The sequence below is a fragment of the Sinohyriopsis cumingii genome, chromosome 11 (genome assembly GCF_028554795.1).
Source record: "Sinohyriopsis cumingii isolate HCF-2022 chromosome 11, ASM2855479v2, whole genome shotgun sequence".
Lineage (NCBI taxonomy): Eukaryota > Metazoa > Mollusca > Bivalvia > Unionida > Unionidae > Sinohyriopsis > Sinohyriopsis cumingii.
This window is the reverse complement of record NC_142971.1, coordinates 61529333-61554807: the sequence shown is the minus strand read 5'-3', so window position 1 is coordinate 61554807 and position 25475 is coordinate 61529333. Positions and strand designations below refer to the sequence as shown.

General features: G+C 34.8%; 1 protein-coding gene across 2 annotated transcripts in view; it reads left to right on the top strand.

Moving 5' to 3' along the window:
* The window catches only part of LOC149788550 (S-adenosylmethionine sensor upstream of mTORC1-like), a 66805-nt gene extending 44892 nt beyond the window's left edge, over positions 1-21913 (top strand). For both annotated transcript variants that reach the window (XM_089974577.1, XM_089974576.1), the window contains 2 exons: positions 11457-11571; positions 20047-21913. In XM_089974577.1, coding sequence (XP_089830703.1) covers positions 11457-11571; positions 20047-20613 — 682 coding nt within the window. In that variant the 3' untranslated portion in view covers positions 20614-21913. The remainder of the gene's footprint in view (positions 1-11456; positions 11572-20046) is intronic.
* The last annotated feature ends 3562 nt before the right edge of the window (positions 21914-25475 follow it).

Here is a 25475-nt window from a genome sequence, read left to right as displayed (position 1 = left end):
CCATCTGATCATAAATAATTAAAATGTTTTTACCTCTGCTGTTTTGACACTATCATAAATATAGTTTCAAACCTGTTCAAGTTGCAAGTTACATTTTCTGCCATCAGATGGGATATAGATTTTCTTTATTTATAGACAGGTACTGACATGATTTAGCAACTGGTAAATCTGTAAAGCAAGTAGTTGAATGTCCATCTTTCTTTGTCTTTTTAAGTTTCATTTCTGCCCTTAAAAGTGATAAAAGTTTGACATTATAGAAACATACTTGCATGATTTTAAACCACAAAAATTTCCAAAATACACTCCAGTATAAAATCTTTCTCTGCCAGTTGGAATAATTAGACTTGTGTTAACGTTATCCTTGACAATTATTTGACAAAAACTGAGACATGGTGATTACAAAGCTTTCAGTCATCAGCCTTTGTCCATTGTCCAGTATTAGATGTCACTCTTACATCAGTTCATGGTTGACTTGTACTTCTGCTTGCATCACTGAGCAAGTATTGGGCATCTACATTAAACATTACAAATAGTAGACCTTTGATGGTGTGTAGCCTAATAATCAAAGATCAAAGTCAAATATAATGGCATTCAGGGCAAATAAAATATGAGATATGTACTTCTAATTTAACTTGTGTACAAAGAAAACTGCAATATTGCAACTCCTCTGAGATGTTTTAGATGTTCCAACAAGTGTTGCTTTGTAGCATTAAACAGTAAAACAGTGTGGCTGAGACAAGTTTCACCCTAACTAGCATAGTAAAACCAACTGCTCCAGTGGCCTAGTTGTTGGAGCGTTCGCCCCGGATGCAGGAGGTCATGGGTTCGAACCCTTCCTGAGTCATACCAAAGACGTCTAAAAATGATACTAACAGCTGCCTAGCTAGGTGCTCAGCATTAGCAGATTAGTGTTGGGTATGGTCGGTCTGGTGTCAGGATAATGTGACTAGGTGGAACATCATGCTACATGTCTGTGGCATGATGCCCCAGTGCCAGACATCACTATAAACTGCCACACTGCAGACATCGTAGCGATATGACTGGAAAATTGTTAAAGCTGCATTAAAAATCTAAGTCACACACACACATAGTAAAACCTGAATTGAAAGAACACCGTTCTGGGAAACTACCTGTCATTTTATGACCAAATTCTTTGTGACAGTATTGGGAGACCATATGTCATTTTTGACAAGATTCTTTCTGATTGTTCTCGGAGGCATGTGTACCTTCTTTTGTTATATAGTGTGATGACCTCTATTATGATACATCATGCCTTAAGAGATCATTTTTGTGTTGCCAGAAGAGGTGGTCTTAAGACTGGCTTCACCATCATAGTGACTAGCAATTTGATCCTTCACTACAAAGAATTTGTTTTACAAATAGTACTGTCTTTGGACCCCAGAAAGACACATGCATACATGCAGTCCTTTATTATACTCTGTACTAATACCTCAGAAAGACACATGCATACATACAGTCCTTTATTATACTCTGTACTAATACCTCAGAAAGAGGACTGCTCCAGTAGCCTAGTGGTTAGAACATCTGCCGCTGATGCTGGAGGTTGTGGGTTTGAACCCCAGCCAAATCATACCAGAGACTTATAAAAATGATATTAACAGCTGCCTCACTAGGCACTCATAATTAAGGGAATAGTGTTAGGACTGATAAGCCTGGTGTTAGGATAATGTGACTGGGTGGGACATGATGCTGCATATCTGTGGCGCGATGCCCAAGTCCTAGACATCTCTGTAAACTGCCACACTGCAGACAACCTAGCAGTATCACTGAAATGTTTTTAAAGCTATGTTAAAATTCCAAAACACTAATACCTCAGAAAGACACATGCATACATACATTTACACTTGCATGCATAGTCCTTTACACATGCATACATAGTCATTTACACATCCATACATAGTCCTTTACACATCCATAGTCCTTTACACATCCATAGTCATTTACACATGCATACATACAGTACTTTACATATGCATACATACAGTTGTTGTTGTTGTGTAGGGTTTAATGCCATTTTTCAGCACATGATAGACTATACATGGCGGCCAGTATTAATGGTGGAGGAAGAACCCGGGAAATCCCCGGAAAGAACCAACGACCCTCAAGAAGCTACTGGCAAGCTGTTTCACATACCTACATAGGCCGAATCTGAGACTCGAACCCATGCAGACAGAGGTGAGATGGCAGTGATCCATAACAGAGAGCGCTTTAGACCACTAGGCCACTCGGGGCCCCCATATGTACAATACTTTTACACATGCATACATAGCGATTTACACATCCATATATAGTCCTTTACACATGCATACATACAGTACTTTTACACATGCATACATAGTCATTTACACATCTATATATACAGTCATTTGCACATCCATATATAGTCATTTACACATCCATATATAGTCATATACACATCTGTATATAGTCATTTACACATCCATATATGCAGTCATTTACACATGCATAGTCATTTACATATGCATACATACAGTCATTTACACATCCATATATAATCATTTACACATGTGTCCAGTCATTTACATATGTATACATACTGTCATTTACACATCTATACATACAGTCCTTTACACATCCATACATACTTGTACATTACATGTATGCACAGTTCTTTACACATCCATACATCCAGTCCTTTGCACATCCATACTCAGTCCTTTACACATCCATCCATACAGTCCTTTACACATCCACAGTCCTTTTCACATCCATCTATACAGTCCATTACACATTCACACAGTCCTTTACACATGCATACACAGTCCTTTACACATGCATACACAGTCCTTTACACATGCATACACAGTCCTTTACACATCCATACATAGTCCTTTACACATCCATACATAGTCCTTTACATGTACATACACAGTCGGGGGCCCAAGTGGCCAAGTGGTCAAAAGCGCTCTCTATTACAGATCACTGCTATCTCACCTCTGTCTTCATGGGTTCAAGTCTCGGATTCAGCCAATGTGGGTAGGTTCTCGTGGGTTGGTGGTTCTTTCCGGGGTTTTCCCGGGTTCTTCCTCCACCATTAATACTGGCCTCCATGTATAGCCTATCGTTTGCTGAAAAATGGCGTTAAACCCTACAACAACAACAGCATACACAGTCCTTTACACATCCATACATACAGTCCTTTACACATCCATGCATACTCTTTTACACATCCATAAATACTCTCCTTTACACATGCATACACAGTCCTTTACACATCCATCCATACAGTCCTTTATACATCCTTCCATACAGTACTTTACACATCCATAAATAATGTCCTTCATACATCATGATCCACACAAACAGTCCTTTACACATCCATGAAAACAGTCCTTTACACATGCATACAGTCCTTTACACATCCATCTATACAGTCCTTTACACATCCATGCATACAGTACTTTACACATCCATCCATACATTCCTTTACACATCCATAAATAATGTCCTTTACACATACTTAAGTACAGTATTTTATTATACACTGTACTAATCCCAAGCAAGTAAATTTTCTGGACCACAACAGATTGGCTATGGTTTTAAGCTGTTTTATGCTGTATGAAGATAATTAATGCCTTGAGGATGCTGGAGCTGTTTCCTAAAAAAAAATGTGACAGTTTATTTGTGTTAAGGGCCAGCTCTGTTTGTTTGGCTGTCTGTTTATCCATCTGTCAGCATTTTGTGTTCAGCCAGATGACTTTACTGAGAATTGTTGCATTTTATCCAAGTTTGAAATAAAGCTTTATATTGATAATACTTGGAATTATTTTGATTTCTGGAGTTCTTTGTCATCATTTACAGGATTATGGCCCCTGTTTGCCTATCCTCTATTCTTATACTTCTGCAGCATAACTTTACCAAGGATTGTTGATTTTCATCCAAATTTGATATATAACTCTATGTTGATGAGACCTGGAATGAGTTCAGTTTCCATGACATCATACATAACACTGATTTCCTCTCCTCCGTTCTTTGGATTCTGTGGTATAACTCTATCTTTACCATGTGGATTTTACTTTGAGACAACCCTGAACAAGTTCCACTTTGAACATTTCATGAAATTTATGGGAGTTATGCCTACTGTTTACCCATCTTTGTAACATTGGTTTCCAAAGCATAACATTACCAATGTTTCAGCCATATTTGGTTTGCGGCTTTGCATTGATGAAACTTTGAATGACTTTGATATTGAACATCTCGCTTACAAGAGTTATGCCCCCTGATCTCCCATTCTCCTTACTTTGCTGGTTGCAGAATAAGTTTATTGAGGGTTCTTCAGATTTGATTGAGGGCTTTTTGCTGATGAGACCATAAATCAGTCAGCATTCTCTGACATTATTTATAAGTGTTATGCCACTTAATTCCCTATCATCCTAACTGGTTTCCCTAGCATAACTTTAAACTAAATTTGTCATGCTGATTTATATCAATGAAACCTTGAATGAGGTCAGTTTGTATCAATTTATATCATTTTACAGGAGTTATAGCCCTTGAATTTCTATGCTGCTAACTTTTGTTTTTGCAGCAGAACTTTAGTGAGGAGCTTTGGATTTCATTTAGACACTTGAATTAGTTTAATTTCTATCATTCTCTGACATACAAGAGTTTTCCCTGATTGTTATTCATTGTTACTTTAGTTTACTCAGCATAACTTTCCGAGGATTGTTTGATTTCAAACAAATTTGGTATGCAGCTTTATGTTGAGAAAATGTTAAATATATTTGATTTTGATATTATACAACATCATTAAAGTAGTTATCCCCCCAGATTAGCTCTTCTCCTCACCTGGGTTCTCCTACACAACTTCCTTGGTTATCCTACATAAGGTGGCGCTCTACAGTTTCCTATTTTGCATGGGGTTAGGATTTTAAAGGAAAAGAATTTCCTTGGCTTTCCTCACTGGTTATACTGGCTGTTTAAAAAACACCTTGTATATCTTAGGTATAATTCAAAGAACCTTTAATTCCCTTGTTTTTGGTATATGATTGAAGGGTGTAGTACACAGCTTGGCCTTTGTCCAGATGTGCACCTTTCAAAAAAGTGCAAACTCCACTTGGTCATTTTCACTTCCTGAGCTTCAGAGGTAAAATGCATAAAAAAAGAGCTGATATCTTTTTTTACATTTTATATATTTGGTAATTCATTTATTGCACATTCAAAAGCTGGTATTGTCTAGTCTGGCAAAATTCATTTTCCCTATTTTAATAGCTGTTATGGATAGTGTACTTTAGATTAATTCAGGCTAATTTTTTAGCACAAGGGAGCAGTCATTTTAGTTAGCAGTGTGCAATATCCAAAGAAATATCATCCACATTACATTAATGTAGCACAGAGGTATGCCACCATTCTCGCCATTGTACATGTTTTAAATGCAAACAACTTCACCTTACATACATCACTCTCTCAAAAGTACATAATAACTGGTGAGCGCCCTCTAATGTATACAAGGATTTTTGGAATTCAGTTAAATTTAGTTTACTTTCTAATGAGTTTGATTTCCATATTCTATATCATCATTTAGAGGAGTTATGGCCCCTGATTTTTAGTTATAACTTTTTTTAGCAACATAATTGTACTAGGAACTAAGGGGGCACTCTACAGATATTATGAACATTTTGAAGAAGCTGAAAAATGTTTTCCATATTGTTGCTAGGAGAGCCACTCAAGATTCAAGTCAGACATTCTAGATGAAAAGTTTGAAAATGGTTGTCCGCTGGTTGCTAAAACGTTATATTGATTGAACATGTTGTAACAAGCACTTTTACCAAGTCTGGTCAGATTGGCTCAGCCAGTCTGTAAAAAATGTTGAATATTGTTTCCATGAAGCAACACTACTGCCTGGAGTGCCACCCAACACTACTGAAGAAGTTCAAAAATAGATTTTCAGTTTTGGGGGCATTGGGTGCCACATCAATGCTTGGTGAGGCAGCAAAGCACAAAATTGGGACAATGTCATGAGGATCATTTCTGTCATTGTTGTTGTTGTGGGGTTTCACGCCATTTTTCAGCACACGATAGGCTATACATGGCGGCCAGTATTAATGGTGGAGGAAGAACCCGGGAAAACACCAGAAAGAACCACTGACCCAAGCTTTCTCACATACCAACATTGGCTGAATCCTAGACTCGAACCGCGGCAGACAGAGGTGAGATGGCAGTGATCTGTAACGAAGAGCGCTTTAGACCACTCGGCAACTCGGGGCCCCTTCTGTCATTGTAATTTGCGCAGCCGATTTTGAGAACAAGTTTAAAATAGCAGTGTTTATGACAACAAGTGACACGTTAGATTGTATATGCCTGATGCATGGACAAATTATAAGCTCACTGTGACCAGCTTAGCTAAAAGCCATATATATTACACATGACACGTTTATCATAGGCAGTAATGTCTTCCCAATTATTTTATTGCAAAGAAATGTTTCAGACATTGAACGAATGGGAATTATTACAGTGTTTCAAACATTGAATGGGTATCATTATAGCATTGTTTCAAACACTGAATTGGTATTACATGTATTACAGTAATGTTTCAAACATTAAGTGGGAATTATTACAGTAATGTTTCAAACACTGAATGGGAATTAGTACAGTATTGTATCAAATGTTGAATGGCAGTTATTACAGTAATGTTTTAAACATGGAATGGGTATTATTATAGTAATGTTTTAAACATTAAATGGGAATTAATTACAGTAATGTTTTAAACATTTAATAAAAATTATTATGGTAATGTTTCAAATGGGAATTATTGCCGTAGTATTTCAAACATTGAATGGCAATTATTACATTAATGTTTCAAATCATTGAATGACAATTATTACAGTATTGTTTCAAACATTGAATGGCAATTATTACAGTATTGTATCAAACATTGAATGGCAATTATTACTGTATTGTTTCAAACATTAAATGGCAATTATTACTGTATTGTATCAAACATTGAATGGCAATTATTACTGTATTGTTTCAAACATTGAATGGCAACTATTACTGTATTGTTTCAAACATTGAATAGCAATTATTACAGTAATGTTTCAAACATTGAATGGGAATTAGTACAGTATTGTATCAAATGCTGAATGGCAATTATTACAGTAATGTTTTAAACATGGAATGGGTATTATTATAGTAATGTTTTAAACATTAAATGGGAATTATTACAGTAATGTTTTAAACATTAAATGGGAATTATTACAGTAATGTTTCAAACATCAAATAAGAATTATTATGGTAATGTTTCAGATGGGAATTATTGCAGTAGTATTTCAAACATTGAATGGCAATTATTACATTAATGTTTCAAATCATTGAATGACAATTATTACTGTAATGTATCAAACATTGAATGGCAATTATTACTGTATTGTATCAAACATTGAATGGCAATTATTACTGTAGTGTTTCAAACATTGAATGGCAATTATTACAGTAATGTATCAAACATTGAATGGCAATTATTACTGTATTGTATCAAACATTGAATGGCAATTATTACTGTAGTGTTTCAAACATTGAATGGCAACTATTACTGTATTGTTTCAAACATTGAATGGCAACTATTACTGTATTGTATCAAACATTGAATGGCAATTATTACTGTATTGTTTCAAACATTAAATGGCAATTATTACTGTATTGTATCAAACATTGAATGGCAATTATTACTGTATTGTTTCAAACATTGAATGGCAACTATTACTGTATTGTTTCAAACATTGAATAGCAATTATTACAGTAATGTTTCAAACATTGAATGGGAATTAGTACAGTATTGTATCAAATGCTGAATGGCAATTATTACAGTAATGTTTTAAACATGGAATGGGTATTGTTATAGTAATGTTTTAAACATTAAATGGGAATTATTACAGTAATGTTTTAAACATTAAATGGGAATTATTACAGTAATGTTTCAAACATCAAATAAGAATTATTATGGTAATGTTTCAGATGGGAATTATTGCAGTAGTATTTCAAACATTGAATGGCAATTATTACATTAATGTTTCAAATCATTGAATGACAATTATTACAGTATTGTTTCAAACATTGAATGGCAATTATTACAGTATTGTATCAAACATTGAATGGCAATTATTACTGTATTGTTTCAAACATTAAATGGCAATTATTACTGTATTGTATCAAACATTGAATGGCAATTATTACTGTATTGTTTCAAACATTGAATGGCAACTATTACTGTATTGTTTCAAACATTGAATAGCAATTATTACAGTAATGTTTCAAACATTGAATGGGAATTAGTACAGTATTGTATCAAATGCTGAATGGCAATTATTACAGTAATGTTTTAAACATGGAATGGGTATTATTATAGTAATGTTTTAAACATTAAATGGGAATTATTACAGTAATGTTTTAAACATTAAATGGGAATTATTACAGTAATGTTTCAAACATCAAATAAGAATTATTATGGTAATGTTTCAGATGGGAATTATTGCAGTAGTATTTCAAACATTGAATGGCAATTATTACATTAATGTTTCAAATCATTGAATGACAATTATTACTGTAATGTATCAAACATTGAATGGCAATTATTACTGTATTGTATCAAACATTGAATGGCAATTATTACTGTAGTGTTTCAAACATTGAATGGCAATTATTACAGTAATGTATCAAACATTGAATGGCAATTATTACTGTATTGTATCAAACATTGAATGGCAATTATTACTGTAGTGTTTCAAACATTGAATGGCAACTATTACTGTATTGTTTCAAACATTGAATGGCAACTATTACTGTATTGTTTCAAACATTGAATGGCAACTATTACAGTATTGTATCAAACATTGAATGGCAATTATTACTGTATTGTTTCAAACATTGAATGGCAACTATTACTGTATTGTTTCAAACATTGAATGGCAACTATTACAGTATTGTATCAAACATTGAATGGCAATTATTACTGTATTGTTTCAAACATTGAATGGCAACTATTACTGTATTGTTTCAAACATTGAATGGCAACTATTACAGTATTGTATCAAACATTGAATGGCAATTATTACTGTATTGTTTCAAACATTGAATGGCAACTATTACTGTATTGTTTCAAACATTGAATGGCAACTATTACAGTATTGTATCAAACATTGAATGGCAATTATTACTGTATTGTTTCAAACATTGAATGGCAACTATTACTGTATTGTTTCAAACATTGAATGGCAATTATTACAGTAATTTTTCAAACATTGAATGGCAACTATTACTGTATTGTTTCAAACATTGAATGGCAATTATTACTGTATTGTTTCAAACATTGAATGGCAGCTATTACTGTATTGTTTCAAACATTGAATGGCAATTACTGTATTGTTTCAAAGATTGAATGGCAACTATTACTATATTGTTTCAAACATTGAATGGCAATTATTACAGTAATGTTTCAAACATTGAATGACAATTATTACAGTATTGTTTCAAACATTGAATGGCAATTATTACAGTATTGTTTCAAACATTGAATGGCAACTATTACAGTATTGTATCAAACATTGAATGGCAATTATTACTGTATTGTTTCAAACATTGAATGGCAACTATTACTGTATTGTTTCAAACATTGAATGGCAACTATTACAGTATTGTTTCAAACAATGAATGGCAGTTATTACAGTATTGTTTCAAACATTGAACAGCAATTATTACAGTAATGTTTCAAATCTGAATGGTAATTATTACAGTTATGTTTTAAACATTGAATGGGTATTATTACAGTAATGTTTTAAACACTGAGTCAGTTTTATTACTGCAAATATTAGAGACACATATACATGACCTTTTTATTTCAAGAATTTATGTTAATCCCATTTCGTGACACTGATGTACACTGGTAGTCCCATTTCATGACATTTATATACACAGATGTTAGTCCCATTTAATGACATTTATATATGCAGGTGTTAGTCCCATTTAATGACATTTGTATACATAGAAGTAGTCCTATTTCATGACATTTGTATACACACCTGTTAGTCCCATTTCATGACACTCTTGTACACAGATGCTAATCACATTTCATGACATTTGTGTACACAGATGTTAGTCCCATTTCATGACATTTATATACACAGATGTTAGTCCCATTTAATGACATTTGTATACATAGAAGTAGTCCTATTTCATGACATTTGTATACACACGTTAGTCCCATTTCATGACATTTACATACACAGATGTTAGTCCCATTTTATGACATTTGTATGCACAGATGTTTGTCCCATTTCATGACACTCATGTACACAGATGTTAGTCCCATTTCATGATGTTTGTGTACACAGATGAAACTTGTAATGTACAAGCAGCAATTGGAAACATAAAATACACTATTTCTCCAGAGATAAGCCTTTTGGGGGTGGGGTGGCCTGCAGAATAAATTTGTTTAAATCTAGGGACAGTCTTATCCCCTTTTCTCACAGCTCGCACTCTTTTAGAATATCTTGTTGCTGTAATGATATTAGACCCAAGGTCATCCAAGCCTTTGTCCATCGTTTCCACAGATTAGCACATGAGAACCTTGTCTGGTTCTTCCGTTTGCTCTATATGCATGCAATAGAATCCCATGGTAATGGAAGCAAGCTAAATATTGCAGTTCAGATGCATTACATTGTGACATTATGAGTATTATGATGGTTTGGCCATGTGCTACATTGTCTCATCATGGATTCTATGTTTTGTCACTGACTAAAGAATCATTTGACGTGTTTCTCAGCAGTGTTAAACAAAATCTGATTCTCTACCAAAGGCACTTAAGAGGAAAGGTTATATGAAAAACAGTTTAAATTAAGTGTAATAAAATTATCAAGCAGTACAGTTTCTCAATTTGGCATTTTGCCATTCACAGCATTGTGGCAATGGTGTTGTCCTTCCAAAGGGAGGTAACCTACAGTGTAGAGTAGGAGGCTGATCGTTAGGCAGGGTTTTCTAAAAAAAAGAATGAGCCAGTAAAGCATAGTCTTTTGTCCAGCATGGGTCAGCTTCCTCTCTATCCTTAGTTCCCATTTCCTTCCTCATTGTGCCCATGGTAAAGGCAGTTAGCTTCCACAAACATGTTTTTAAACAAATTTCATTAAAATCCCCCAAAATTTTGCTATAATAACAAATAAACAAAATTCTTTTTCATGGACAGTTCTGTTTACGTTTCCTTGTATCACATTTTGCAGAGTTTATATTTTTCATTAGATGTCTGCCTGTAGCCATAGGGGTACCATATCACATTGCCTAAAGCTGTTCACTTTATTGTTTTTGTCATCAGGGATTGTGCAAAACTTGTATGTGTCCTCTTTTTATTCACCTGTCTTTTCAGGATACAGGAAACACTTAATCATGGAAATCTAAATCAGAAAGTAAACGTATCTTTTTTTCTGCTGCAGAGTATTACAGTTTGGAGAAAAGATTCGTCTCTTGGATGTTGGTAGCTGCTTTAATCCTTTTCTGGATTTTGAGGAATTTCTGACGATTGGAATTGACATCAGTCCTGCCAAACCGGTAATACTTATTACACCTGCATTATCAGCATATTTGTGTCATATTTAATTGACATGACAGCTGTCAGTCAGTTGCATCAGCCCAATCCTGGGTAAGTTTATGGTATGAAAAAGGCACACAGTACAATGATCAAGCCAGGATCTTTTCAGCTGGAACATCATCGTGGGACATATCCCATGGTAAAAGGTTGCCTCCATTAGATGCCACTTAAAACAATCAGGAGACCTGCTCTGATTCCAAGCAAACAGTGGGTCTGTTTTGAAAGCCACGGTGGGTCTGTTTTTTTTAACAGTCCACAGTGGGTCAATTTTTCAAGCCCAATGTGGATGTGTTTTTAAAGCCCACAGTGGGTCAGTTTTTTAAGCCCACAGTAGGTCAGTTTTTAAAGCCCAATGTGGGTCTGTTTTTAAAACCCACATTGGGTCAGTTTTTCAAACCTACAGTAGGTCAGTTTTTAAAGCCCAATGTGGGTCTATTTTTCAAGCCCACAGTGGGTAAGTTTTTCAAGCCCACAGTGGGTCACTTTTTCAAGTCCAATGTGGATCTCTTTTTAAAGCCCAATGTGGGTCAGTTTTTCAAGCCCACAGTAGGTCAGTTTTTAAAGCCCAATGTGGGTCAGTTTTTCAAGCCCACAGTAGGTCAGTTTTTAAAGTCCAATATGGGTTAGTTATTCAAGCCTACAGTAGGTCAGTTTTTAAAGCCCAATGTGGGTCTATTTTTAAAACCCACATTGGGTCAATTTTTCAGGCCTACAGTGGGTCAGTTTTTAAAGCTGTTTGAACTTAATGGATGAAACTTGGTATATTTATACATCATTGTTAACAGATTTTTCATCTGCTACTTTGGGGATCCTACCTTCACAGGACAGTATTTTAAGTTCCATCACACTTACTATTTCCATCTCGTGGAGATTATAGGTTGAAACATCTTGGTATGCTTGTAAGTCATTATTAGAAGGGGTGCTGTGTACTTCATTCCTGGTCCTATCTTCAAGGTCAGTGTCACAAGTAAATATTTTTCATTTTCCATGACGCTATTTCATCTGTGTAACATTAAGCTGTAAGAATGAAATGTATATAGTTTCAATAGAAAGTGTTACATGTACCACATTGAAGATTATTTTCAGGCTCGTATTCAGGTAAGATTTTAAAGTTTTTCCATTGTCTTTCATTTCCTGTCTAAAATTTAAGAGCTGTTATTTAAAAGATGAAAGTTGGTCAATTTATTCATCATCATAAGAGATATGTCCCATGTACTAAATTGGGGTGGGTGGGTCCTATATTCAAGGTTGAGGTCATTGGTCATTGTTTACAGTTTTTGATTATACTTTTCTTTCTATTTATAGCATTGGAACTATTTGAAATTAAGGTCAAGGTCATCAATCAGTTCCTTCCCCTTTTCTGCACATTTACACTAATGATAGAGACATGAAATTTGGTCACTTTCTATGACAACCTATTAACTATAATGTCCACAAAGATAGAGACATGAAACAGGGATAGTTACTAGTAACTTGACTGCTCTCTCACAAAGATCACAACCAGATTTATACTCTTGGTGACCTCACCTTAGTAGGTAGGAAACAGAAATTCACCAAATTTTGCTTCTTTACCTCCTGAATATTCCACATTTTTAACTGCTGATGATATTGAATGATTTGATGTAGAAATCACATAACATGGTGTATATGGGGGCAGTGAATGCAAGAACATGTGACAATTTTGACTGTTATGGTTAGTTTTCTAGCTGATTATCTGGATTTTGATAATACAATCACAGATTATCAAGGTTTCATATTTTTGTTTTTAGCATGTTAGGGTTTCCCTATCACTTGTCAAAGATTTTCATGATATTTACAACTTTTTAGTGATGTTCATTCTTCATGGCCCTGTCCTGTTTCTATCAGTGGTATGGTAATACATAATTCAGGTCAGTTGTGTGGTTGTAAATAATTCAGGTCAGTGGTCTGGTGTTACACAATTCAGGTCAGTGGTGTGGTAATACATAATTCAGGTTAGTGGTATGGTAATACACAATTTAGGTCAGTGGTGTAATAATACATAATTCAGGTCAGTGGTGTGGTAATACATAATTCAGGTCAGTGGTGTGGTAATACACGGTTCTGATCAGTGGTGCAGTACTACACAATTCAGGTTCATTTTATGGTAATACACAGTTAGGTCAGTTCTGTGTTATTACATAATTCAGGTTAGTGGTGTGGTAATACACAATTCAGGTCAGTAGTGTTGTAGTAAATAATTCAGGTCAGTGGTGTGGTATTACATAATTCAGGTCAGTGGTGTGGTAATGCACAATTCAGGTCAGTGGTGTGGTAATACACAATTCAGATCAGTGATGCAGTACTACACAATTCAGGATAGATGTGTGGTAATACACAGTTCAGGTCAGTTGTGTGGTATTACATAATTCAGGTTAGTGGTGTGGTTGTTGTTGTTGTAGGGTTTAACGCCATTTTTCAGCACAAGATAGGCTATACATGGCAACCAGTATCAGTGGTGGAGGAAGAACCTGGAAAAACCCGGGAAAGAACCATCGACCCACAAGAAGCTACTGGCAAGCTTTCTCACGTACCCACATTGGCCGAGCCTGAGACTCGAACCCACACAGATAGAGGTGAGACAGCATAGTGGTGTGGTAATACACAATTCAGATCAGTGGTGCAGTACTATACAATTCAGGTTAGTTGTGTGGTAATACACAGTTCAGGTCAGTGGTGTGGAAATACATAATTCAGGTTAGTGGTGACTGCTCTGGTGGCCCAGTGTGACAGTTTATAGTAATATCTAGCACTGGGGCATCATGCTGCAGACATGTAGCATGATGTCCCACCCAGTCACATTATCCTGACACCAGGCTGACCAGTCCTAACACAAACCTCTTAATGCTGAGTGCCAAGCAAGGCAGCTGCTAGTACCATTTTTGTAAGTCTTTGGTATGACTCGGCTGGGGATTGAACCCACGACCTCCTGCATATGAGGCAGATGCTCCAACCACTAGGCCACCAGAGCGGTTCAGATGATTATAGTTTCATAGTATTAAAGCCATCCTCTTAGATAAATAAAAACAAAATTGGTTGACTGGTTGAGAAAATCATCCAAAGGAAATAAAATTGCAGTTTATAAAATTAGTATCCAGTAGTGAGAATATTTAATCCAGATGATATTCTTAACTGCCTGTCTTGAATCGGACAATAAATTACATGTTGAAAATGGTTGATGGGAAGATGGGAGATGCACTGAATAGCAGAATAATATTTGGGGTGAAGAATTCTATTGCCTGTTTTGATCGAATGTTGTTAGTGAATAGTCTGAATTTGCATAGGAAATATTATTACATACACCAAACTATTATTGCAGACACCCATATATTATTGCAGACGCCTAAATATTATTACATTCACCAAGATATTGCAGACATCAATATGATATGTAAACCCAGATATTATTGCATAAACAATAGTATTGTATACACCCAGATATTATTGCAGACACCCAAATATTATTGTATACACCCAGATAGAATTGCAGACACCCAAATAATATTTCCAACACCTATATATTATTGTATACACCCAGATAGTATTGCAGACACCCAGATATTAATGCAGACACCCAAATATTACTTCCAACACCCATATATTATTGTATATACCTAGATATTATTGCATATGCCAAAATATTATTTACAACAACAATATATTATCGTATACACCCATATATTATTGCAGACACACAAATAATATTTCCAACACCCATATATTATTGTATACACCCAGATATTATTGCATATGCCCAAATATTCGGAAATATCACAAGGATGGTATGTAACTTGTGTTATAAATGGAGAGCCTGAGTGTGATATTTTTCAGTAAAGTTTTTGTTCTTGTTCTCCTATTATATTTAACATTTAACTTGCTGAACAATCTTCAAAACCATATTTCTTGTTATATGCTTTTATATATATATATATATATATATATATATATATATATATATATATATATATATATATATATATATATATATATATATATATATATATATATATACATACATATGTTGTTAAATGTATATTTTATTTACCACAGCACTGTTTGTAATGGTATGTCTAAATAAGATCCCCAACTGCCCTCTGTCAGCAATACTGCACAAGTATTTAGAGAAGGTTCTTTTATTCACTTGACAAAATTGTTAATATTTCACACCTGTCTTTAACCATACTGTCTGATACACAAATAAAGATTCATGTATGCCTCCATTTGCTCTAATTATACTGTAACTTTGTAACTAATCCTTTCAGGAGACAAACAATAGAGATTTCAAGTCAGTTAGGTTTCCAAAATAAACATTTATTTATTGACTGCACACTAATGGGTTGTGTGATCAGGAAATTTGTATACATAAAGGATAGTATTACTGTTATTAACAATTGCAAGAAAATTTTTCCTCATAAATATCCAAGTTTCCCTTATCTTTTGGCTAAACTGTGAACATGTGAGACAATCCAATTCATTCACCTCATTGCTTGATTAGCTCCCATTATTTTTATTTACCTCACAAACTTATATGTATATGTATATAGTGAATGCTATGTAAACATTCACCTATTGGGTCAGGTCTTTGGAGACAAGTTAGATCAAAATAAAAACAAGTATTTTGTTCGGGGCCCCGAGTGGTCTAAAGCGCTCTCCGTTACGGATCACTACCATCTCACCTCTGTCTGCGTGGGTTCGAGTCTAGGATTCGGATAATGTGGGTATGTGAGAAAGCTTGCCAGTAGCTTCTCATGGGTCGGTGGTTCTTTCTGGGCTTTTCCAGGGTTCTTCCTCCACCATTAATACTGGCCGCCATGTATAGCCTTTCGTGTGCTGAAAAATGGCGTTAAACCCTACAACAACAACTAAAGTATTTTGTTTGTTTCTTGCTAAATTTTGTATTGCTGTGAATTGCAATGGTTTAAATAGCTCTTGTATTTTTTGTATATTTAGTAACTAAATTAGTTTTCAGTAAGTGATATTAACACAAAATAAACTAATTTCCAGGAAGCAATATTAATACAAAGTAAAAGCCATCATTATGATTATTAGAATTTTCCCTTACTCGGAGCATAAATATTTTAAGAGTTCAAATTTTTGGCAATATCACACTGCCCTCATCAATGACTACTATTATTTTTTGGCAATATCACACTGCCTTCATCAATGACTACTATTAATTTTTGGCAATATCACACTGCCCTCATCAATGACAACTGATGAATCATCTAGAGCAAGGAAGCAAGCTTTTCAATTATATCAGATAGTTTTAGTTCAGTCAGTCATAGACCAGAAAAGCTTAAATATTACTGATGTGTTTATCTAAAGATCTAGTTCAGGGGTCTCAGACTCAAACCACCCTGAGGGCCACATGAGGGCATTTTTTATGGCTCAAGGGCTGCAACACCTTTGTTAATACTCATGACACCTTTTGGCACCAGTCATTTTTCCGGCCACAGGATATGGCTTGGTGGGATATGTGTTTGAGACCCCTGGTCTAGTTGGTCCTAAATGAAATAGATGCCACTAAGATATCCAATATGGCAAACACAGTGACCATCTTAAAATTATATCAATCCTTGGCCAAAATGTTTCGTCATAACTCCATCGAGTTTTTCACTAAAAGACCTCTTCTGTCTTGTTTGCTGTAAATGAAAGTAGTGCTTGATCTGATACCCAAAATGACCACCATGACAGTCATCTTGAAAATATTATTATCACTAGTCCCCTTCAACAGAAACTCATTTTGACATTGGATTTTCACCAGAAGATTTCTAATAATGTCTTGTTGATCATAAATGAAAATGGTGCTGATCTCTTATCCAGTATGGTTGCTATGTCAGCCATCTTGAAAATCGTATCACGACTCCAAAATAGAAAGTGAGATTGACAATTGGTTTCATCAAAAGACTTCTTATGGTTGTAAAGACTCTGTGGTCTTAAAATAAATAACAGAAAAACCGAAACCAACAAGTTTTGTAAAACTTGACAAATAATTTAATTCCTTAAGCTATAAAATGAAAACTTAAGAAGAGCTTACAGTATTATGAATTTAATCTAAAGTATTCCTAAAAGTTTTATCACAAGTTCAAAAGAATAGTGTTCTGAATGAATTCCAGGCCCTATATGTGCTGTTGTACCAATATCCTTGAGTATGCTGAGGTACCAACAGTCTTGATGTATCACAATGACATTGTCCAAAACTCCTTTGAACGAATTCACAATAATCATTGAATTCACAATAATCATGAATCAGATCATCATAGGAGCACTTTGCTCAAAAAATAATTCAAAGAAATGATTCTTCTCAAACTAAATAAAAATATAACATTAAATACATATCCAATCTGCTATTAAAACAAGAACAATACTAGGAAATAGGAATAATTCTCGCTTTGTATACATATCCACAACAATTACAACAATAAGTTGCAATTCACTTCAACCTGACATGCTTCACAATACATCCCCACTTGACATATGTCACAATACTCATTCATCTAATCAGAATATTATCTCAAATGGTAAACATGTTTTTTTCTCCAAACCTTTTATAATCTATATCTCAAAGCCCAAACAACCTCTATCTAACAATAGAATCTTCAGTCTTGGACCAAAAGTGAAACACACAATATCGATATATATAACGTTGTTTCTAGTTGGTCCTGAATGAAAATTATGCCAATCTAACATCCAATATGGCCAGTGTGGTAGCCATGCTGGAAATATTTGTTATTACCACTACTCCTGAATGGATATTCCTAATGACTTCCGATTTTCACCAAATGACTGTTTTGTCTATTTGATCCTAAATGAAAATAAGACCAGTCTGACATCCAGTATGGCCAACATGGCAGTCGTCTTGATAATCGTGTTATTACAGTAAAACCTGTCTTGAAAGACTACACATTCTGCCAGAAAGTAATAATCCCTCAAGACAGGTGGTCTCTCATAACAGATCATAACACTATATAATCAATAAATTTGTGCATGGAGATCATGATCAGTGGTCGCTCAAGAGATATTTTACTATACAACTCAGAAGAATGGGTAGTCCTATCAAGATCAGGTTTTCACAAAAGACATTTTATATTATATAGTTAGTCCTGAATGAAAATGGTGCTGATCTTACATCCAACATTAGTGTGATGGCCATCTTGAAAATTTTGTTATTGCTAACCCTCGTGAATGGATGGTGTTATGTATATTTAATTTAAAATTGTGTGCTTCACATTTATCCATGATTTAGGGTAGAGTTTTTTGTAGTTATAAATGCCTAAGTGGTTAGAGCATCTACCTCTGATATGGGAGGTCATGGGTTAAGACCCTGGTGGAGTCATACCAAAAATTGTACTAGCAGCTCCCTTGCTTGGCACTCAGTATTAAGAGGTTATTGTTAGGACTGGTAGGCCTGGTGTCAGGATAATCTGACTGGGTGAGTCATGATGTTTATTTTATAGTGTCAGTAATATGAATATTAGATAAAATTTATATTTGCTGAAGAATGCGTAAGTAACGGCTTTACTGTTTTATTATATTTGGTATTTTGCAGGGTTTGGTCTTTAGGATCTTCAGGGGCCAAAATGTGTCCTAATGTTTATATAAATGGGCCATAATCCCATGCCAATATATATTGGCCATAAATTCGAATGCCAGTAGAAATTGGCAGTGAATCCCAATGCCACTAGATATTGGCCATGAATCCCAATGCCAATAGAAATTGGCCATGAATCCCAATGCAAGTATAAATGGGCCATGATCCCAATGCCAATAGATATTGGCCATGAATCCCAATGCAGTAGAAATTGGCAGTGAATCCCAATGCCACTAGATATTGGATATGAATCCCAATGCCAATAGAAATTGGCCATGAATCCCAATGCAAGTATAAATGGGCCATGATCCCAATGCCAATAGATATTGGCCATGAATCCCAATGCAGTAGAAATTGGCAGTGAATCCCAATGCCACTAGATATTGGCCATGAATCCCAATGCCAAGAGAAATTGACCATGAATCCCAAAGCAAGTATAAATGGGCCATGATCCCAATGCCAGTAGAAACTGGATGTGGTTCCACAATGTAAAATTTTGAATGCATTATTTTCAATTTCAGAAACATTAGCCCAAGAAATTGTGTTTATAATTAATGAAATATTTTCCCTAATGATGGATTAAAAACAGGTGCTCCTGTGTATTTGGCTTGTATTGTATTATAAATTGAAGACATTTTACAACAGATAAATTGGAATAATACTGATAAGATAAGCATACCTGTTCCATATCTGCCAAACGATTGCAAGTTAGAACCCCAAACAACCTCTCCTGCTTCCTTCCTCCGTTCCCCAAGACTGACCATTGACAGTCTTCAAGACTTTAGACATGTTTATGGTAATTATATTCTAACATCATCTCTTTCAGTCTGTGTACCACTGTGATTTTCTCCACCTGCAAATTATGGAACCTCTGCAAGTCGCCCCAGATACAATGAACACATACTTCAGCAATCTAAAGGACCCTATACAGAAACTGCCCAGGGAGAGTTTCCATGTGCTTGTGTTTTCTCTCCTACTGGAATATTTTCCTGCTCCTTATCAACGCTGGATTTGCTGCCAGAAAGCATGGGACCTTTTGATGTATGATGGAATTTTAGTAATCATTACACCAGATTCACACCAGCAACACCGTAATGCTTCAATGATGAAGAGCTGGAAGAGAGGGATTGAATCAATGGGTTTTACCCGATGGCGATATGTAAAACAAGAACACCTTCATTGTATGGTTTTCCGTAAGATTGTTAAAAAAGAGAAGGAAGATGATTTGATAAGTGATATTACTCCAGATATGTTGTATATACCACAAGATTTCAAAGATCTGGACATGGTACCTAACCATGCGAATGAGAGTGTGTTGATGAAAGATGAAGAAAATTTCTTTATCAGCACATCCTTGACAGAATTACCATTGTTCAGTTTTGACCTAGATTAAATACAGTTATCAAGGTTCACCTAGATTAAACATAAAATATTGGTGTAACTTGTGACCATGAATGAACACAATTACTGGTGTTCACTTTTGACCTTGATTGAACACAATTACTGGTGTTCACTTTTGACCATGTTTAAATGCAGAAATGTCTCATGTAAAAAGTATTTTGCATATTTAGTAATATTACCAAATATCTAGCTAATGTTTCATTTTCTGTTCAGGACAAATTTAATTTAGTACTGGGTTGACAGTATTTTCTGAGTCTTCTCCTTGGTGTTCTGGATAAAATTTGTTCAGCAATTAAACTTGTAAATTTTGGAAGAGTTATCTTTCCAGTTGATTGGAAGAAAATATGTCTGTAAAATTCTTCAGTTTGGAATATATCATTTTAGGCTGCCAAAAATTCTGACCTTTTGTTATTTCTTTTGAGATAAATATTTTTAAGAACTTTTTCTTTCATCATTTTACAGAAATTTTGATACATTTTTACATTTTTTCTTCCAAGGATTTGCATTGTCCATGAGATTTGTATTGTCCATAAGATTTTCATTGTCCATATGAGATTTGTAAAAATACTTTTGTCAGTGGGTAAAATGGGTGTGGGATGGGGAATGGTACCCAGAAATTGGAAAGAAGAAAGGGGACCCTGTGGTTTGGAAAGAAGGAACTGGAACCTGTGGTTTGGTCACTGAGGATATGTACCTTTACACTGATTTCATCAAGTGTATAATTATTTATATTTATATTTCTTATTGCACACATTGCTTTCAGACTGTAGGAGAAGGACATAATGGGAAATGGGGGAAATGCATGCATTTGCTTTTAAAAACAAAACCCTTCTGGTTTAAATATTTTTTTTAATACAACGCCTATATTAAGATTCTAAGTCTGTGTTTAGCAAGTGGCATTAAAGAAGTACAGTGTATAATTTTTATCCTCCACTTATGTAATATGGGGAGTACATATACCAATCAATGTTTATCTGTCTGGCCATTATCCGACTTGCTTATCCCACATTAAGAAGCACTAATTAGAACAGGTAATGTTGGAAGGGAGTGAAAAGTGAAACAAGATTTGCATGAAAAAAGCTTTGTTTTAATCAGTAATCAAAATCGGTTTGAAGAGTATTTCATTGCACTTAACGCTGTTTGGAAGAAGCCTATATTATCTTGCAACAGTCGAGAGTTGCATTAACATTCAAGTGCCAAATTCTATTTGTTATGTGTAAGGTAATCAGCTGAGGTATTCCACAGTTTTAGTTATGTATTCAGAGAAAAAAATATATGTGAAGTATACCATTGCACTTTGTTAAAATTCTTGCTGGCAGATGAATGTTTGTTGAGCCCTAGTTAGGGTAAAAGTGAGACATGGCAGTCATTTTCCAGTTTCACCAGTGAGACATGGCAGTCATTTTCCAGTTTCACCAGTGAGACATGGCAGTCATTTTCCAGTTTCACCAGTGATCCCACAGTTTGTCTTATGATTTAAGTTACGGTTTTTCATTTGCTTACTTTTGATGGAGTTTGTTGGGACTTCAGACAATTCATTGTAAGGCAGAGTAAAATATATTTTTGTAACACAACTCATAACTTCTTTGACCTTGGGGTCAAGGTCACATTCATTGAAAGGTCTAGAATAAGGTTTATGTTCAAAGCTTTCATTTGCTGATATTTTCTAATCTTTTAATGGATAATGTTCATAATTGGAATGAATCACTTTGCAGTCATTGTTTAGTCATACTTAGACACATTCACTCATCCCATTGACCTCCAGGTCAAAATATCTTCATGAAATAAAATTCATATTGAAACACATTCCCTCATCCCATTGACCTCCAGGTCAATATCTTTATCAAATAAAATTCATATTGAGACACATTCACCCATCAAATTGACCTCTGTATCATTATCCTCATCAAATAAAATTCATATTTAGACATTCACTCATCCTGTTGACCTCCAGGTCACTATCCTCATCAAATAACATTCATATTTAGACATTCACTCATCCTGTTGACCTCCATGTCAATATTTACATCAAAATAAAATTCATGTTGAGACACATTCACAAACTGACCTCCAGGTCAATATCTTCATCAAATAAAATTTATGTTGAGACACATTCACTCATCCTGTTGACCTCCAGGTCAATATTTTCATCAAATAAAATTCATGTTTAGACACATTCATCACATTGACCTCCAGGTCAATATCCTCATCAAATAAAATTCATATTTAGACATTTACTCATCAAATTGACCTCCAGGTCAGTATCCTCATCAAATAAAATTCATATTTAGACATTCACTCATCAAATTGACCCCCAGGTCAATATCCTCATCAAATAAAATTCATATTTAGACATTCACTCATCCTGTTGACCTCCAGGTCAGTATCCTCATCAAATAAAACTCATAGATGCATTTTATAATTTCTTCATCCAGATGTTTTAAGCCTGTCCTTTTGCAAAACATAAAATTGCTTCTGCTCATTAGCGCATTTTCATTGTCAAATTTATCGTGTGTTTTTTATAACATCAAGCTCTTCACAAAGATGAGATTACAGTGACAGAAAGAAATGTTTTCAGCATAATTGTATTAGTGAAGGGCCTGCTTGGTGTTCTACTGGTGCCTAAAGAGAGGTCTATTAAATACACTGCACATAACATGCCATTCATGCTACATTTGTTTGTTTTGTTGGGAATTTTCTTGCCAAAGGCAAGTATGTCTTTGTTTTGTTTGGCAATTTTCTTGCCAAAGGTAATTATGTCTTTGGTCTGTTTTGTTAGCAATTTTCTTGCTAAAGGCAACTATGAATTTGGTCTGTTTATGTATTATTGAGAGTGGCCAATAGATGGCTGAGAATAATATAATCCATTATTTGCATTTGAGTGTGATAAATCCCACCTAATTCTGAGAATAATATAATCCATTATATGCATTTGAGTGTGATAAATTCAACTAAGGATGCAATTGTGTGTGATAAATCCCACCTAAGGCTGAGAATAATATAATCTATTACATGCATTTGAGTGTGATAAATCCCCCCAAAGGCTGAGAATAATATAATCCATTATATGCATTTGAGTGTGATAAATCCCCCCAAAGGCTGAGAATAATATAATCCATTACATGCATTTGAGTGTGATAAATCCCCCCAAAGGCTGAGAATAATATAATCTATTATATGCATTTGAGTGTGATAAATCCAACCTAAGGATGCATTTGGGTGTGATAAATCCCACCAAAGGCTGTGAATAATATAATCCATTACATGCATTTAGATGTGATAAATCCCACCTAATGATGCATTTGAGTGTGATAAAATCCCACCAAAGGCTGTGAATAATATAACCCATTACATGCATTTGGGTGTGATAAATCCCACCTAAGAATAATATAAACCATTTCATGCATTTGGGTGTGATAAATCCCACCTAAGGTTGTGAATAATATAATCCATTACATGCATTTAGGTGTGATAAATCCCACCTAATGATGCATTTGAGTGTGATAAATCCCACCTAAGAATAATATAAACCATTTCATGCATTTGGGTGTGATAAATCCCACCTAAGGTTGTGAATAATATAATCCATTACATGCATTTAGGTGTCATAAATCCCACCTAATGATGCATTTGAGTGTGATAAATCCCACCTATGGCTGAGAATAATATAATCCATTATATGCATTTGGGTGTGATAAATCCCACCTAAGGTTGTGAATAATATAATCCATTATATGCATTTGAGTGTGATATGTGATAAATCCCACCTAGGGCTGAGAATAATATAATCCATTATATGCATTTGAATGTGATAAATCCAACCTAAGGCTGAGAATAATACAATTGAATACATTTATTTGGGTGTGGTAAGTCCCACCTAAGGCTGAGAATAATATAATCCATTACATGCATTTGTGTGATAAATCCCACCTATGATGCCTTTGGGTGTGATAAATCCCACCTAAGGCTGAGAATAATATAATTCATTACATGCATTTGAGTGTGAAAATCCCACCTAAGGCTGAAAATAGTATAATCCATTTCATGCATTTGGGTGTGATAAATCCCACCTAAAGATACATTTGGGTGTGATAAATCCCACCTAAGGCTGAACATAATATAATCCATTACATGCATTTGAATGTGATAAGTCCCACCTAAGGGTAAGAATGATATAATGGAATAAATGCAATTGGGTGTGATAAGTCCCACCCAAGGCTGAGAATAATATAATCCATTACATGCATTTGTGTGTGATAAATCCCACCTAAGGATGCATTTGGGTATGATAAATCCCACCTAAGGCTGGGAATAATATAATTCATTATATGCATTTGAGTGTGATAAATCCCACCTAAGGCTGAGAATAATATAATCCATTACATGCATTTGAATGTGATAAATTCCACCCAATTCTTTAATAATATATTCCGTTTCATGCATTTGGGTGTGATAAATCCCACCTAAGGCTGGGAATAATATAATTCATTATATGCATTTGAGTGTGATCAATCCCACCTAAGGCTGAGAATAATATATTCCATTACATGCATTTGAGTGTGATAAATCCAACCTAATTCTGAGAATAATATATTCCATTTTATGCATTTGGGTGTGATAAATCCCACCTAAGGCTGGGAATAATATAATTCATTATATGCATTTGAGTGTGATCAATCCCACCTAAGGCTGAGAATAATATATTCTATTACATGCATTTGAGTGTGATAAATCCAACCTAATTCTGAGAATAATATATTCCATTTTATGCATTTGGGTGTGATAAATCCCATCTAAGGCTGAGAATGATATAATCCATCACATGCATTTGTGTGATAAATCTCACCGAAGACT